Source organism: Gavialis gangeticus, unplaced genomic scaffold (genome assembly GCF_001723915.1).
Source record: "Gavialis gangeticus isolate Ggan-Ray unplaced genomic scaffold, GavGan_comp1, whole genome shotgun sequence".
NCBI classification, from domain to species: domain Eukaryota; kingdom Metazoa; phylum Chordata; order Crocodylia; family Gavialidae; genus Gavialis; species Gavialis gangeticus.
In genome coordinates, this window is record NW_017729033.1 from 88,088,539 (window position 1) to 88,105,039 (window position 16,501).

At 43.3% G+C, this 16,501-nt stretch overlaps 1 protein-coding gene across 1 annotated transcript in view; it reads right to left on the minus strand.

Annotated features, from left to right (window-relative positions):
• MTTP (microsomal triglyceride transfer protein) overlaps nucleotides 1-16,501 on the minus strand; it is a 71,266-nt gene that overhangs the window by 6,452 nt on the left and 48,313 nt on the right. Inside the window, exons 12-17 of the mRNA XM_019526538.1 lie at nucleotides 16,160-16,371; nucleotides 13,392-13,489; nucleotides 13,180-13,301; nucleotides 11,885-12,112; nucleotides 3,791-3,915; nucleotides 1,580-1,750 (exon numbers count right to left, since the gene is read on the minus strand). Of these exons, the coding sequence (XP_019382083.1) occupies nucleotides 1,580-1,750; nucleotides 3,791-3,915; nucleotides 11,885-12,112; nucleotides 13,180-13,301; nucleotides 13,392-13,489; nucleotides 16,160-16,371 (956 nt within the window). The remainder of the gene's footprint in view (nucleotides 1-1,579; nucleotides 1,751-3,790; nucleotides 3,916-11,884; nucleotides 12,113-13,179; nucleotides 13,302-13,391; nucleotides 13,490-16,159; nucleotides 16,372-16,501) is intronic.

A 16,501-nucleotide genomic window follows, 5' to 3' on the forward strand; every position in this document is an offset into this window, starting at 1 on the left:
GCTGCGGCCTGACCGGTGCCGCATAGAGGGGGAGGATCACCTCCTTGGACCTGCTTGAGATGCATCTGTGGATGTATGACAAGGTGTGGTTGGCCTTCCTGACTGCATCCCCACACTGCCGGCCCATGCTCATCTTGGCATCAATAATGAGTCCAAGATCCTTTTCTGCCTCTGTACTGACAAGAAGGGAGTTCCCCAGCCTGTAGGTATGGTGCCGGTTGTTCCTCCCCAGGTGCATCACCTTGCACTTGTAGGTGTTGAATCCCATCCTATTCTCATCCGCCCACCCCTGTAACCTGTCTAGGTCCAATTGCAGCCTATTCCTCCCTTCTAGAGTGCCCTCATCCTCCCACATCTTAATGTCATCAGCAAATTTGAACAGGGTGCTATTTACCCCCTCATCCAAGTCACTGATGAAGATGTTGAACAGTGCGGGCCGGAGGACCAAGCCCTGCGGAACCCCACTGCCCACATCCCTCCAGGTCAAAAATGACACATCCGCTACCACTCTCTGGGTGCGACCCTCCAGCCAGTTGGCGACTCATTTGACTGTGTGGGTGTCGACATAAAGTACAATCTCTCTTGTAGGCCTCCATACATAAGCCAAGCACTAAATAGAGTGGCTAATATTACAGGCATCAGAAACTGGTTGGTCAAGAGGGGAATCTTGTGTGCTCAGGTCTTGTATGGTTAATGATTTATACCTGCAGTAGCCATCTAAATAGCCCATGCTTCTTGTTCGTGTCTTGGGTACTTTTACTGTCTGTAACTATGACACTTTAGACTAGCTGAAAATGGTTATCTTTTCATTTTCTTTGCCTTATAAGGCCCGTGGAGAAAATCTGGTAAAATGAAGATTCAAAGCATGTCTGGGACTGCATAAGCATTTATCCAAATCTCTGTTGAGTAATAGGTCTTGGATGATTTGCATTAGTAGATACATGTGTGTGAGAATGATCTTTCATAGTACCTGTTTTTACTATGCCTAAATCTGTTCTCTCTGCCTCTGGGCATGTCTACACATGCTGTAACGCACTTTAGTTAATGCTCATTAAATCTAATACCTCCATTGTGAGGTACTAGGAAAATGCATATTAGCCTGTCTTAAAGTACATTAACTAAAGAGCCGGGGGCACTTATACACATGTGGGAAGCCTGCTCTGACGTGCTGGAAGTCCAACGTAAATTGACACGCTCTGGCAGCCTCATGCATCACGTGTCTCAACAGCACAGCATGTCTCCCTGCTGAGAGAATGGCAGCGGTGCACTTTGAAATAATACATGTTTGAAGTGCTTTAGTTCAAAGCACCTCACCGCCATTTTCTCAGTGTGGGGATGTGCTGCACTGCTGATACATGTGATGCGTGGGTGCTTTTAATTAGCACAGCTTGCTAATTAAAAGCATCTGGCACCATGTCAGGACCATATGTAAAAATGCCCCAGTTTTTAAGTGATGCTTAATGTGCATTAAAATAGGCTAATGTACATTAAAGCACATATGTAGACATGTCCACCTGAAGGTTCCAGAGGTTCCAGGTAACTAAAAGACCTTCTTGTTCTGTATATTTATACTACTTACCTGAACGGAGATTCGATCTTGTCTATCTGCATGCAAACTAAAAATGGATACTGTGAGAACTGTACTGTAGATATGAAGTCTAGTGTGGCCTCTACTTCAATACTGGTTTCCATACCAGCCTGCACAAACAAGGAATCCACTAGGATATTGCCAGCTACCAGCATAGTTCCCCTGTAAATAAAGTCACATAAAAGAATTGGGCATTAACAGATTTCAGAAACAAGCAGGGGATTAAATTGCAAACAGTTCTAACATCTAAGCACCAAGGGTCAACAATCTTTTAGGAGCAGTGGGCCAAATTGATGGAGCTAGGTCCCAAGGCCGGACATTGCTTCTGACTTAGCTGCACTGTGCCCCCCTCCCACCCACCCTGGCCCCTTGCACCTCTCCCATGGCACTGCCACTGACCTGTTGTCAGATTGCTGCTCATGTGCCAGTTTCACAGGCAGAACACAATCTCTCAGTGGGCCAAATCCAGCCCATAGACCATAGGTTGCTGGCCTCTGACCTAAGCAGTATAAATTCCTTTCTAGGAAGCCTGTTCTCCAGACACTGTATAAAATTCAGTGCCACTGGACATAGGTATCACACACATGTAGAAGAGAACAGGGCCTTTACTTTTCAGTTTACTTATACATGTTGGAAAACATATATCCTTTACAATTGCAGCCTCCTGTATTAGCATAGTGATGCACACTGCTTTGATTTCCAAGGGTGATAACTCAAAGATCCTCTGACAGTTATTTACACCAGTACAAAAAGGATGTGCAAGGCTGCTATTTTGTTTTCTTTCACTTTCCAGTGGTTTTGCAGGGGAATGGCAAATTACACCCAATGTCTCTTCTCACTTGCATTTCTGACCAACCTTTGTAGTGCCTTCAGAATGTACAAAATGAGGCTGGCAGGGCATGAAACTTAGACTTAGTGCATTTGGAACCAGTGGACCACTTGGATTGAATTTGGTCCAGATACATGTTTGCTCTGTTCTAAGTTATTACTGGCTTCTTTTTTGCAATTCCTTTACTAGTTAGCTGTCAAGAACTGTTTTGTAGAGATGGGTAAGCCTCACACAGCCAGCTAGGAGAGGGTCCTTCCCTCTTCAAACAGGTAGAAGTCATGAGGGAGAGCTTAAATTCTCTCCCGGAGTTTAATGCATCTCTCTGTAAATACAGAATACTAAAACAAGCAGTCTAGACTATTCAGGAAATCATAATTCAACAATTAAAACCTTGCCTATTTTCCCATATCTAGCCCCTCACTTGCAGGGGGGTCTTGTGCCACTTTTCTTGTATGTCCTCAACTCTCATCAAAGTCAAAGGGAGTCCAAGGTACTCATATCTGCTAATATCCCAGAGAAGATGCTCACTAGCTACATCTGGATGTGGACTGCTACATTAGTTCAGTTCATGCTACAGTTGGCGCACATTCCCATACCTGGAAATTCATGGTAGGCTCTACTGCTGCTTGCCTGCCTTCAAATTTCCAGCCTCTCTGGGGGCCCAATGGCTAAAGTATATGACTGAGGGCCAGATCCATCCCACAGGTCATATGTTTGATACACCTGAGATCAGACATGGACCTGGAATTGAGGAATGTCTGAATTTAAATCCTAATTCTAGTACTGGCTTATTCTGTATCATTAGGAAATATACTGGACCTCCCTACCTCACTTGGTTCCCCTTTAAAGGTGTGGTTATGCCTTCAAAGGTGAGGATTAACTAATTAATTAATGGTTAACATTTTCAAAAGTGCCTAAGTTCATTCTGAAAATCAGTTCAGACCATTAGGCCTCTGAGGCTTCTAAATCTTAGATGATTTTGAATTAAAATTATCCTATATTTTTAAATCATGTTGAAATTCAGTTCTCACTTCCCCTTTTGCAATCTTACTGAGCCCAGTAGAGCTATACAAGTCTACAACCCAGTAGAATTAGTCCTCTGAATCACCTGAGTATCTAATGAACTGAAATCACTAACCCTACTGAAGGAAATTCATTTTTATAAGATGTTCTTGTTATTGTTTTTATAGGGAAGGGGAGATCTTATTGCCACTTGATTTTTCTCCTGAAACGATAATCTTATTTTAAGCATAACTATCCTTTAATTTTAATTAGACTTCAAAGTCCCTTGATTTTTAAAATCCTCAAAATAGACTGTCTCATTTTACATCTTTCATCATATAAAGTTACAGCATATACTGAAGGTATCTCACCGATTCTTGACACTGGTTTTGGATTCTCTGTACCAAAGACTGAATTCCATTCCACCTGAAATGTCAATGGCCAGACCACTTTGGAACTCTGTATTGGCCTTCAGCCCAGACTGTAACTGAATGACCTAGAAACATAAAAGAACCAAGATAACAACTCGCTTTGCCCATTGGAAAGTTAAACACTCTTCATTTTCTTGCTTCTTTTAGGGTCAGTTCTCACTTGCTGGAGTTCGCCTACTTTCCATTGCGTATTTGTTGGGAAGAGAAGGAATACCACTGGGGCACAGTGAAGACTTGTCCTCCCTTCCTCCACACACATGAAACACCAACACAGAATACACGGACATTTCTGTTCTTCCTCTTAAAGCATGACAGGTGGAATTCTGTCTTACTCAGCATTCTTTCTTGGGAGCTCATGGCATAATGCAGCCCTGCATTTCTTGTTCGCTGCACCTGAGGCTTATCACTGCAGACCCTTGTTCCATATTGGTAGTAAATACAAAGTGCTTTGCTCATTACAGCACAGCAGAGACCTCATGAATAATCTGGAATTGCTGTCCCAGAAAAAGTTCATCTACAGCAAATCTATTGGCAAATATAAATTAGTTGCCTATGTATTCAATATAATTCCCGCCTACATTGGGCCTGCTCGTGGTTTCTTGAAACCTTTACAGCTGGACTGGAAGTGCATTTCATGGAGTCAGTTTCGGAAGTGATAATAGCTCAGGGTCACAACAGCTCATTACATTTGAATTTTGTCAGTCAGCCAGGATTTTAAAGTTCACACAGCTTGGCAATCTGACCTGCTTTATATAGCTACCTGTGTCATCTTAAAAACAAGAAAAACTAATTATTTTTTTTCAGAAAGAATATTACGGTTTGAAAATGTTGATTTAGATGCTAAAAATGCTCCTCACTGCATAATATAACTGCCTGGTGGTCCTCAGTATAGTCAACCTGATGGCTGAGGATCATGGAATTCTGGGAGAGGAAGGAAGTACAGCACGGTGGACTGAGCACTGGCCTGGGCACCAGGAAACCCCCACTCCAAAACTTGTGTTGGAGGTTGACTCCTGTGACTTGGGCAAGTCAGTCAGACCCTGATCCTAAGCCAGGGGTGGGCAAAATGCAGCACATGGGCCAGATGTGGCCCACCAGGCCATTCTATCCAGCCCATGGGGCCCGTAAAATATTAATTTTCCAAATTGTTATTTGCCCCTGGCTGCCCGTCATGCAGCCCTTGATGGCTTGCCAAACCTCAGTAAGCGGCCCTCCGCCTGAAATAACTGCCCGCCACTGTCCTAAGCCCACTGAAGATTAAAAAGTTGTCAGTCAAGTCTAGCATGCTGTGAATTAGACCATGGTCTTGCCATATTCATGATCTATACCAGAGATGGCAACATACTGTACAGACCTCAGGCCAGATCCAGCCTGCAGAACTACTGAATCCAGCCTGCAGAGTCCAAGGGCTTTCTACGCCTATGCTCATGATCATGTCTGCACTGGTGCTAAGCAGAGAGGAGCTGTGCCAAGGCCAGGCAACTTACAGCTGTGTCCTTGCTGCAGCTACTTCTTCATCTCACCCCTTAGCCTCCCCACAGCTAGGATGTGGGTACAGCTTCCAGCCAATGGAAAGCTGCACTGGGGCTGGGCAGCTGGAGGCTGTGTCCATACTGCTGCCACTTCTCCCTTCCTCTTCCTCTCCTACCCCCCCCCAACTGTGGCACAGAAGCAGCAGTAGTGTGGACACATCTTCCAGCTGCCCAGCCCTGGCACTGATGAAGCTGCACCTATATCCCAGCTGGAGAGCAGGAGGCTGGGAGAAGCAGCAGTGGCATGGGTGCAGCTCCCAGCTTCCTGGCCCCAGCTTGGGTGCAAGGAAAAACCCCTGTCATGGATACTGCAGAAGCAACCTGGCCCACACTGGACCAGAGCTGAGTTGCTCCAGGCCACAGCTTGAAAAGGGTGCCAGCCACTGGTCTATACAGTGAAAGCTGTGGTGTTAGTCCATACAGGACACAAATGCCCTTTCACAAAAGTCTGGGCCTGAATTTCTTGTGAAGGAAAAATGTTTGCAGCAGAGGGAGGAGGGAAAAATTTGTGTCCTGCCAAACAGCAGCTATAGGGGAAATGAAGAAGGGAGCCACGGTTTTCCATACAATGGAAACTAATGCCTCATTCCCCCTCCATGCCATCATGCTTTGGTTGTCAATTTGGAAAAGCAATATTTTGCTAGGAGTCCCCCAGATCAGTAGATCTTGTGGCTAAATTGCCAAATCCTTTCCTTGCTTTGGTACAGTATCTTGTGTCTGGCCAGTCTCTCTTTCACCTCAGTTGTTCTAAGAGAGGAATTCCTCACGTTGATCAGAGTTAGCAAAGTGAGAGAGGACTTAGCCAGGTCTGGATCTGATCTTTGGGGAAGTCCACCCATGTGGTTGACTCCTGCTGTCATTGAGGGTCTGCTCCTTTCTCCCACCTTCTCATGTATGTCCATAGCTCTCTGGTGTGATGACTTTTGTCCTCTTTCTTTACCATCTAGTTCCCACACCCTCCTGGTAGTTCTTTTTTTTCCCCCGTTGTTCCTGTTCTTCTTCAAGTATTTGCAGGATGTGGGAATGGTTGATCTGCCCCCTCCTATTTGCAGGAAGGGATCTCTCTGATTTTTTTCATAGTTTCATAGATTTAGGGTCGGAAGGGACCTAGCAGATCTTCTAGCCCGACCCCCCGCCAGGGCGGGAGAACAACAAAACCCCAAAACAAAAACGGGACTCAAATGAGTCCAGCCAGGTAGGCATCCAGCCTCTTCTTAAAGACCCCCAGGGTAGGGGCCAGCACCACTTCCCTTGGAAGTTGGCTCCAGCTCCTAGCCGCCCTAACTGTGAAGTAGTTTTTGCGGATGTCCAATCTATACCTCCTCTCCATCAACTTGTGCCCATTACTCCTTGTTATGCCAGCGGGCGCTAGGGGAAACAGCGTCTCCCCCAAACCCTTCTGGTCCCCCCTAGTGAGTTTATAGATGGTTTCCTTGTAGTTGTCCTGCAGTCTTGCTAAAGCTGTCATGATAAAAGATTAGGCTCCCCCTATTAGTGCAGCTTGGTGGCTGGTGAAGTTGCTTTGGGGTCTTAACTTTTATTCCTTTTGTGGCATACAGGGCCTTCAGAAATGTAGTGACTATTATGGTGACTTCACCTTTTAAGGTCCCAACATTTTGTGTGGCAGAGTTCAGAAGGCTTCTCACTTGTCAGTCAGTTGTTGCTGGAGTAGGCTGGAGAGTTAATGTAAGAATGCAGTAGGCTGAAGATGGCTTATAAGCAAGGACGCCCCTGGCTAGCTGGATCATATGTTGTTCTGTTTTCCTGTGATTTTTTTCATCTAATCCTGGCTCCATTGAAATCAAAGGAAGTTTTGCCTTTTGACTTCTCTGGGGCCATGATTACACCTACTGTAGTTAATTTAAAAGGCCTGATTTACTTATTTTGATCTGGAGATGCAGCACCCCTTTTTAATTACAGTGAGATTGATTTATAAAGGGTAGGCAAGGCAATATAGAATAGGATATATTCTGGAAAAAAACAATCCTGCATAAGCAGGAGAGAGATTTTGTTGCTGTGCACTATCAAATTGGACTTAGGTATCTGAGAGGAGGATCAGTTTGCTAAGACTCTGTAATTAACTGTGAGAGTTACTGTGCATGTGACTAGAGCTTAGAAGCCTACAATAGAGTTAGGTCAAATCTGCCTTTAAAAGGCAAGCAAAACTTCATGTATGCTTTTTGTCTTTTGCTTGACCCACTCCTTCATTTCCTTGTTTTGATTCAAATCCTGAATCCTTAGGGACACAAGTGCAAATCTCATTCAAATCAAGAGAAGCTTTGTATCTATAGTCACTGGTGAGATCTGGCCTTTTAGAGGTGCCTTTTCCCCTTTGCCTTTCTATTTAAGGCTTTGCAGTGTCACTTATAATAGAAGACAGGGTATGGAAAGTTTGGATCAATGTCTTGGCACTGCTTCAAAATGCTGGAATATGATCCACATCAACAAAAAAATCTACGTACAGTACTGGTAATGCTACTGTAATCAGCAGCAGATCCAGAAATAAGGCAAGGAGGGAAGGGGGTGCAGCCCCACTTTTGGATGTGCTGCATGTGTGCAGTGAGCTCTGCTGTAGCTCAGTTTGCCCTTCCCCTCTGCCTTCCTCCACATTGAATTCAGCAGCAGGGAAAAAGTGGCATGCAGTGGCAGTGTTCATCCCATCGGCTCTGGAGCTACATGAAAGCAAGGGCTCAGGCCAGACCCTGAGCCAGGAACTCATGTCAGGACAGCCAAAGGGGTCTGTGACCATGCCACTGCCCTCCTAGACCTGCACCTGACTAAAATGCAATGGAGCAGCATGCCAGAGGGAAAAAAAACACTTTTAAAGAAATTAGCTGTCCTCTACTGGAGTCTGGTTCTTTGCTTTGACCTACCAATAAATCATTTGGTTTCTCTACTCTTCTGACAGGTCTGATGTCTAATAGAAATACTGTTTTTTACACTCCTGAATGTTAATACTTCATAGGCATCTTCATAGGCTCAAAAACAATTTTATAAGAGTGGATGCTTTTATGAAGGGACTTATAATTTGTGCACTGTCATTCTTAATCCATGGTCCAAGTTGTGAAAAGTGGCAATGCCTACAGAGTGCACTCTTATGATTTTTGTTTGGGATTTCATGAGAGATGGTGCTCCAAAGCAAACATCAAGAATAGCAGGCAGATAATTAAAAGGATATCACCAATTTGGGAGCTGCATTCTTATCTGAAGATGCTGTGCCTGACTATACTCCTGATCACTACAGCTGCAAAGCTAGTGGAAGAAAACTATTTATCCTGGTTATTTTACTTTTTATATTTCACAGGACTTTGTATATCATTGAACGATTACACCTTTTCTTTTCTTTAACCAATTAGCAAGAGAGCCACTGACTAAGTGAAATGATCCCTTATATTGTATATACAGGAAGCGGGGAGCATAAAATCCTGTATAACATTTCCAAGGGATTTTAAAAAATCTGGATATGCTGAATATTGGATCAGCCAGTTTTAGATCCCTACTCTCAGCCCTTCCAGCCATCCTCCTATAAATAGGATAGCAACTCTGCCATCTACATCCTTCACATGTTTGTTCCTTTCTGTGCTGGACCCATGTTTCCATGAGCCATGCTTTATTGCAGAGCTTTCTAGTAGAGAGTTGAGCATGGGTGCAGGAGACAGAAATGAACAATGTTATAAAATATTTTCTAAAGCCATATAATTGGCCAGAATAGTTTACCAGGGTTGTATGCCAGTTGGTTTGTTAAGAGGATGATGACCTGGATGACCTTTGTCTATGCTGACTAAGGAAAACAAATGAGTAGCCAGCTGGCAAGAAACTTGGCTAATCATGGCTCTTGATGATCCAGCATTTAAGGACCATGTCTATCTAGAGATGATTCTTCTCTCAGAAGTGGTTTCTTAAGTGGCAGTATTACTATTTAAGGCCCCATCTACACTTACATTTAAGCTGTTTCCTGGTGCATATCGAGTCACAAATGGAAGGCAATTTCAGATAAAAATATTTTTATCACAGTTTTACTGGCTTGTTTAAAGGTGGTTGAATTCTGCTAAAACAGTTTATAGTTTAGAACAGAGGGGGGCAATTTTTTGGCAGCTGTGTCAGACATGAAGCCCTGCACCCTCCAATCCTCTTCTTCTGCCTACTCTGTTTTCTGCTCCCTGTCCTATCTGCTGATGTGCTGCCTACCCCCTCCTCAATATGCTGTGATTCCTAGGGCACTTATGCTACAGGTTGGCACCCCTGCTTTAGAACATCATTGCTAAAATATAGTTTTTATCAGCTGCCATACACACTAGCCATCTGCATCCTGTTAAAAAACTGGTTAGCCTGAATCTGTTTCAACTGTTTTTTATCATTTCATGGCTTTAACTGGACAGCACTTAAAGGGAAGCATTGCAGGGTCCATTAAGGTGTCTGCTGCTTGAATCTCCACTTATGCAGCAACTGTGCTATTAGTGACACAAGAAAAAAAAAGCAGCAAGTGTTCCCATCTGCTCTCTGTGCTGTCACAGAGCTTCCATTGCCAAGGCTTCCTATATTTCAGCGCTTGATCTAAAGTGCTGGTGTAAGTTCAGGCTTGTAGTTCCAACCCTGGTGTGGCCCATACGCTTATTAGGTTCTCTGAAGAAAAGGAATCCAGAGTCCACTGGATGGTAGAGTCCCTGCAGTGTCTTGCCAAGCTGTGCTGCCAGAATATTTATGGAGCTTGGTGCATGCACAGCAGTTGGAAGGAGTTAGTTCTGGAAACACAGTGCTTTAGTGCTCTGGCCTGGAGAACCTAGATGCTCCCTTCTCTTTCCCACCTCCCTTTTGGTTTGTTAAATAGCTCACTGTCATGCTGGAATTCTTACCTGCCTTTGCCTTCCAAGAACCCAGAATGTTTTCTTAATGAACTTAATTTCCACAGTTTGTCCCCTGTATGTGAAACTCTCTTAGCTGGCAGGACCGTTTCAGAGTGGCTGAGATTGATTCAGCCCTGCTTACACAGGATCACTTCTGGCAGATACTGTCAAAGGTACAACTTGGGTAAATTACATTCTGTCTTTGAACAGTTTTGACATTTTCCTCCACCAGAAAGTGGAAAGATAAAGGAGAATCTATGAGCTAAGAAGTTCTGGTATGGGAGCCTCTGTAAATTCCTACGTTGAGTGAAGTTTGCCCCACAACTGCCTGGAAACCCAGTACTACATTAGCAGGTGGGTTATAACTGGAGACTGCCAATCAACCTTTCATTGGTTGATTTCTACTATTAGATCTCCCCAATTCTATACTAAATCATGTTTAGTTATTGGGGGCAAAGGGGAGAGGGAGAGGATGGAAATGAAACCACACATTGGCTTTGCTTCAGGAAAGGTACCTAAATGCATACTGTGCAAATGTATCCTCTCTAATCAATCACCTCTACATCTGAGACTAGACTGAAGCTTGAATGCTTAACAGATAGTCTGAAATACTCTGTGGTTGTGTCTACATGAGACTCTGACTGTATACTTGTTACTGAGCAGTCATTTAGTACTTGCATACACAAGTACTAAATAACTGTGCAGTAACTAGTGTTACTGCACAGTAGTGTACCCAAATAGCTTTTCGGTGATGCTGAATGCACAGTAGCTCATTGCTGCTGCAGAGTAGTGTGCACTTTGTGTCACATGCTGCCACTGTGCAGTAGTAACGAGCTACTGTGCAGTCAGCATCCTGTGTAGACATAGTATGACTATGTATGACATAGTAACGACCACCATATCAAAAGCTGTATAATAGTCTCCATTTTAAATCACTGTTTCTGCCTGAAAATTAATTATGTGATAAAATTTGAGTAATGATTCAGTAGTTTTGGAGTAAAGGAAGGTGACATCACACAGGAAAACCCGCAACCATTACACACATTTTGCTTGAATCTTTTGTGACACCAGATTGGTTGTGGGTATAATATTTACCATGAAGGTTCTTTTAAATAATCAATGAATGCTCACTTAACTGGTATGGAATTATGAACCCTTGAAAACTGTAAGAAAGACTGCATCATGCATGCAAACCTTGGTAACTCAGTTCAGCATTTGACAGGGAGTACCCAGCCTCAGTGGATCATTGGGCAGATTTGTAATAAGCAAACATACAGGCCTGCTGTCAGCAGCACTAAGGAGTTAGGAACTGTCCAATAAAAAGTAACTGGCTGAGAGCAGTATGGTGGGAATCAGCTTGGTTTTTTTCCATAGGAAACAGATTTGTCCTTGTAGCATTAGTACGTCTTTTAGTGTGATAGGTATTTGTAGCCTTTATTATAGTTTTTTCTTTCTGCTTTCTGAGCTGATTTCCTGTCATTTTGTTTTTATATAATACATGACTTATCTTGTGATGGAATAGTAAGCAGATCTGCTAGATTATTAAATAAGTAAAGCAAAATCTTAATGTAAGGGGGTAGAAGAAACTGGATTAGGAATAGGGGAGCGTGTGTGTGCTTGAGAGACAGAAACAGAAGCGTACAGTGTGTTATTAGTACCTGTGAGTAATCTGTCAGGAGGACAAGTCCTTTCACCACGTTAATGGGCTCTCCAGTTGCCGAAAACATTTTAGACATTAAATCAGCGTACCCTTGGAAAAATGTCACAGGCCTGAGCTGAACATCAAACAGGATTGCTGACATGCCAGCAAAGGACTCCAGGTTTTCCTCGCCTTCATCAGCAGATGCAGCTATTATAGTTTCCAGGCCCTGAGCTTCAAGAATGACCTAAAAGGTAACAGTGACACAGCATTCAGGACAAAGTCTGTCCACTGTGGACTTTTAAACACTGCCAGCATTCCTAGTACATGAGTCTGATGTACATTTATTGTAACAAACCTAACTGCATGCAATCAAGAGTAAAGAGAAGACAAAAAAATAGCATAACAATAACAAAGTAATCTCAGAGGAGCCTTTCACATTTAATAAGCTTCAGGTGAGGTTTTCTTCTGTTCAAAAGAACAGCTGAAGGTCTATACCTCAGGTGAGCCCTAAGCTCTGAAGACTGCTTACTATCATTCCACATTTTGTGCCACTGTGAAGTATGCCAATTCATTCTCCCTCCGTGTGCGCCAAATTTTGGAAATGAGGCAACGTAGCTGTCTTCACATGGTGCTGAATGTGTGCCAGTAAATATCTGAGAGAAACCCAGACTGCTCTCAGGCTCTGTGTGTCCAGTGCTGATCTGAGACAACCGCATTGCCTTATTTTCAGGAAATGGTACACAGGGTGGAAGTGAGAGGGTGAGGCATGATTCCTAGTAGTGCTTCAGGGTATGGTACAGAAATGGTGTGGACATGAGCTGTGAGGAAAAAAACAGTGACATTCTTATCATACAGTTCTTTTCCTGAGAGAATTCAGCAGTATTTTTATATCTAATGGATTTTCCATAATATTACTTTTAACAAAAGGCCAAAAGAAAAACTTCTAATTTTAACTCCTATAAATTTTTCAAACCGGAGCCTGTCCCTAAGTTTCCATTTTTGATTAGATCCCAGACTCTTGGAATCTTATTTTAGAGGTCTCTGAAGTTTTCACTGGATATAACAGAAAGATGATGTAGTTTTTCTATACAGCTGGAACTTTGAATCTGTTGTATAAGTACCTTTTCTTTTTTAAACATGTTTTCTCATTTTCAGTGTGTTATTCCCCTTCCCCCCCGATTATTGATATATTCTCTGTCTGATCCTGATGCCCCAAACTCCCATGGTTTTCAATGGGAGCTACATATGCTCAAAGGCTACATAAGGAAGACCATATTGTGGCTCAGTTTTTATGAAGCATATGGCAGTTACCTGGTTGGCATGAAGTCGAGACTTTTTATTGAAAATAAGGATATTCATGTTACTTTTCCTTAAGATGCCAGAGCCTGAGTAGAGTATATCGAGGCTGTACGTAGCAGATGCATCAGGATCACCTTCATTAACAAAAACACAGATACATGTGATTAAGTCACATGATTGGGGTTATAAATGGGGTTAAGAGGCTACTTTTTTTTTTTACATACGTGTCACATAGCCAGAATAGGCAGAGGAAGATCCCATCTTGGAGAAGCGGTCATAGTTATGAACAGAGATGTCCTTCAGAACCTGGCGAATCATTTTGCTTTAGGAAAAAAGCAAGAAAGAAAGAGTGGTCACAAATGTGTTCTGGCTCATGAGGGCACTAATGGTTTAAGCTAGCTAAGAATCTTCCACTGGAAGAAATTCTGTGTTGGTTCTCCTCCACCAGAACTAGTCTAGAAACATTGACTTTCCCTTTTTCATCCCAATTCAGAAAAATTGTTTTCAATAATGCAGAATTCTTTCCTGGGAAAGAATTTTCATTTTTCACCCAGTTCACTTAATGTCAGGTTGTTAGGAGAGAGGAGATTCAGGTTTGGACATATTCTCTGAGCCATATCCAAAGTCTATGGAAGGCAGTGAATTTCTCCTCATTGGGCTAAGAAACATCAAAACCTATAGAATCTCACTGGGGCTTCTGCTGCTAAATTACTTAAGTACTCTTGAGAATCTCACCAAAACTGATTATTTTTGTCTTGAAAGAATTTTGAGACAAACATTCTTTGTGAATGGTCCTGGATGGAGAAACTTGTGGGGAGTAAAATCCCTACGTATAGGGCAGGCACTGTCTGATTTTATTTTTTTAGTGCCTGTCTTTATAACTGTAATGTTAATTGAGTTTGGATTTCCAGTCTGTCTATATAAGTTCATTATGCCTTTATATCAGTGTGAAAGAATCAGGGCCCAGAGGTGGCCATGATGCCCCCTTGGTTGCCGCTTGACTTCTGCCCCCACTCTGGCTCCTCTCAATACCCTCCCTTTCTACCTCACCTGCCATGCCTTGATATAATTTATGAGGTTTCAGGAGGCTGCCTCCAGGTCCCCAGACTGAACCCAGTCTAGCTCCACCTTGCCCCCACACACTATGCTGTGGCCCTGCTGGTCTTACTAGTGCCTCAGGGTACCTGTTGACTTATGGGCTATTTGTGACCTTCGTCTGCCCCTGAAGCCATGCCTATGCCTCATGGATGTTACTTTAAGTTGGCCATTGGGCCTCTGGCCCTGGTAAGGCTTTTTTTTTTTCCCTGGCCCTATTCCTTCTCCAGGCTTTGGCCCTCTTGGCTTAAGCCTGTTCTGGTCTCAGCCTGTACCAGACCACAGCCCTCTGGGTGCCTCACCCCAAGCTAAACTGCCTGACTCTGGCCTTAGTTCTCCCGGCCTTGGCCTAATGTATCACACCAGCCTTAGCCCTTGGGGCCCCTGATGCCAAGCTAGGTTTGCTACTGAGTGGCCTTACCAGGCATCCCTCTGTCACCTCCACATGTCCCCCATAGCCATAGTCCAGTCCTCCAATTAGTCTAATCAGAACTTAAATGCAAGCATAACAGCTGTACAACAAAAATCCTCCCCACACTGTGTCCTTACTTCCCTGTGAGCTATAAGACCCCCTTAGCATTTTTCTTGCAGTTATTTGGGGAAGCTTGGGTCGCTTAGTCTGTTCCCTGCAACCATCTCTTTCACGACCTCCTCTACCTGCTGTCTGTAGGGCCAAACTGACTGCTTGCAATCAGGTACTGAGCTTTTATGTCCCAAAGCCCCACCCCTTCCTGTCATGTGGCTCTCCAGCTACACACAGGGGTTTCTGTTTTTGGCCTGAGGACCAACCTGCCCTCCTCCGCTGCAGCTTAGCCCAGCTGCTTGCAGTTGTTATCTTTATACTTGCCTGGAGGTCTGCCACTGGGCTGCTAACTGCTGTGCAGCTAGCTCCAAGATAATCATCCCTCCAGTGGTAGCTCTTACCCTTGCTGTACCTGGCCTGCTTAGTTTCTAGCAGTTGGCTCTTTTCCCAGCTGCTGACCCCACACAACAAGCTTGATCTGCCACTGTCTTCTTACAGTAACAGGAAACTTTGGTTCCCTATTACAAACAGAAACTTAACTTAAAAGACTACTACCACAACATTTTTGATCTACATTGTTGAGATAGATGCTTTTATAAGGTCTTGGCGATACTTCTCAATTTGGTGCTAGAAAACTTGAGCCATTAAAAAGGATTTATTTGAAAACTAGCATTGTTTAGAATCAAAGGTCTTTCAGTGATTTTTTTTTCTTTCTTAACCTTCAAAGGCTCTCATGGTTGGTAGGCTGGCACTTCAGGGGAACAGACTTACTAACCCAAACTGCCCCAAATGGTAGGTTGGCACATCACCCCCATGATTTTTGATGAAATTTAGGCGCTTGTCTACTATTGGTCTTTGTTCTCTGTATTTATTGGAGTCTTAATTTTATATTGTAAATCCAAGGGATTTGGTGCTGGCCCCTACCCTGGGGGTCTTTAAGAAGAGGCTGGATGCCTACCTGGCTGGACTCATTTGAGTCCCGTTTTTTGTTTTGGGGTTTTGTTGTTCTCCCGCCCTGGTGGGGGGTCAGGCTAGAAGATCTACTAGGTCCCTTCCGACCCTAAATCTATGAAACTATGAAACTATAACGGGTCCAAAAAATATGACCAAAAAAATATTGCCTCTTTCATGCTTTCTGGATTATCATCGCTACAAAACACTCCACTCCTACTACTACAAAATGGAGTAAGAAGCATTTGTTCCCCAACAGCATTCCAAACAGCTACATATATTAATTGGCTAGAAACTATATGCTTGTTGGCTTTAACCTATGTTGTATTAGTATAGAGAATAATAAAATGCAGGTATGTATATTTGTGTACATGCATGTGTATGTGCATGCCTGTATCCAGTCTGGTAATAAATAAAATGTACCTTGCAGGCAGTTCAAAATGGAGTATATCTTGGACCACTGAGAGCATGTACTTGTTCATTTCCTGTGGCAGCTCTCCAATAGAAAGCAAGAGGTTTTTTACTTCCATGTAGGATGGGTAACTACTTAAGATGATAGCAGCTGCAGTAGTTCGCACAGTCTTTTCATAAATTTTATGATTCTGGTGGTATATCCTGTTCATTACTTTCCTCACCTAAACAGGAAATAAACTGTTTACTCAATGAATCTTACATATGCTCAAGAAAGCTACATCTTGGAAATACAAAATAAAGCATCAGCAGTGCCTTCCTGCCCTGGGGTTATAGCAAATAGAATAGATTCAG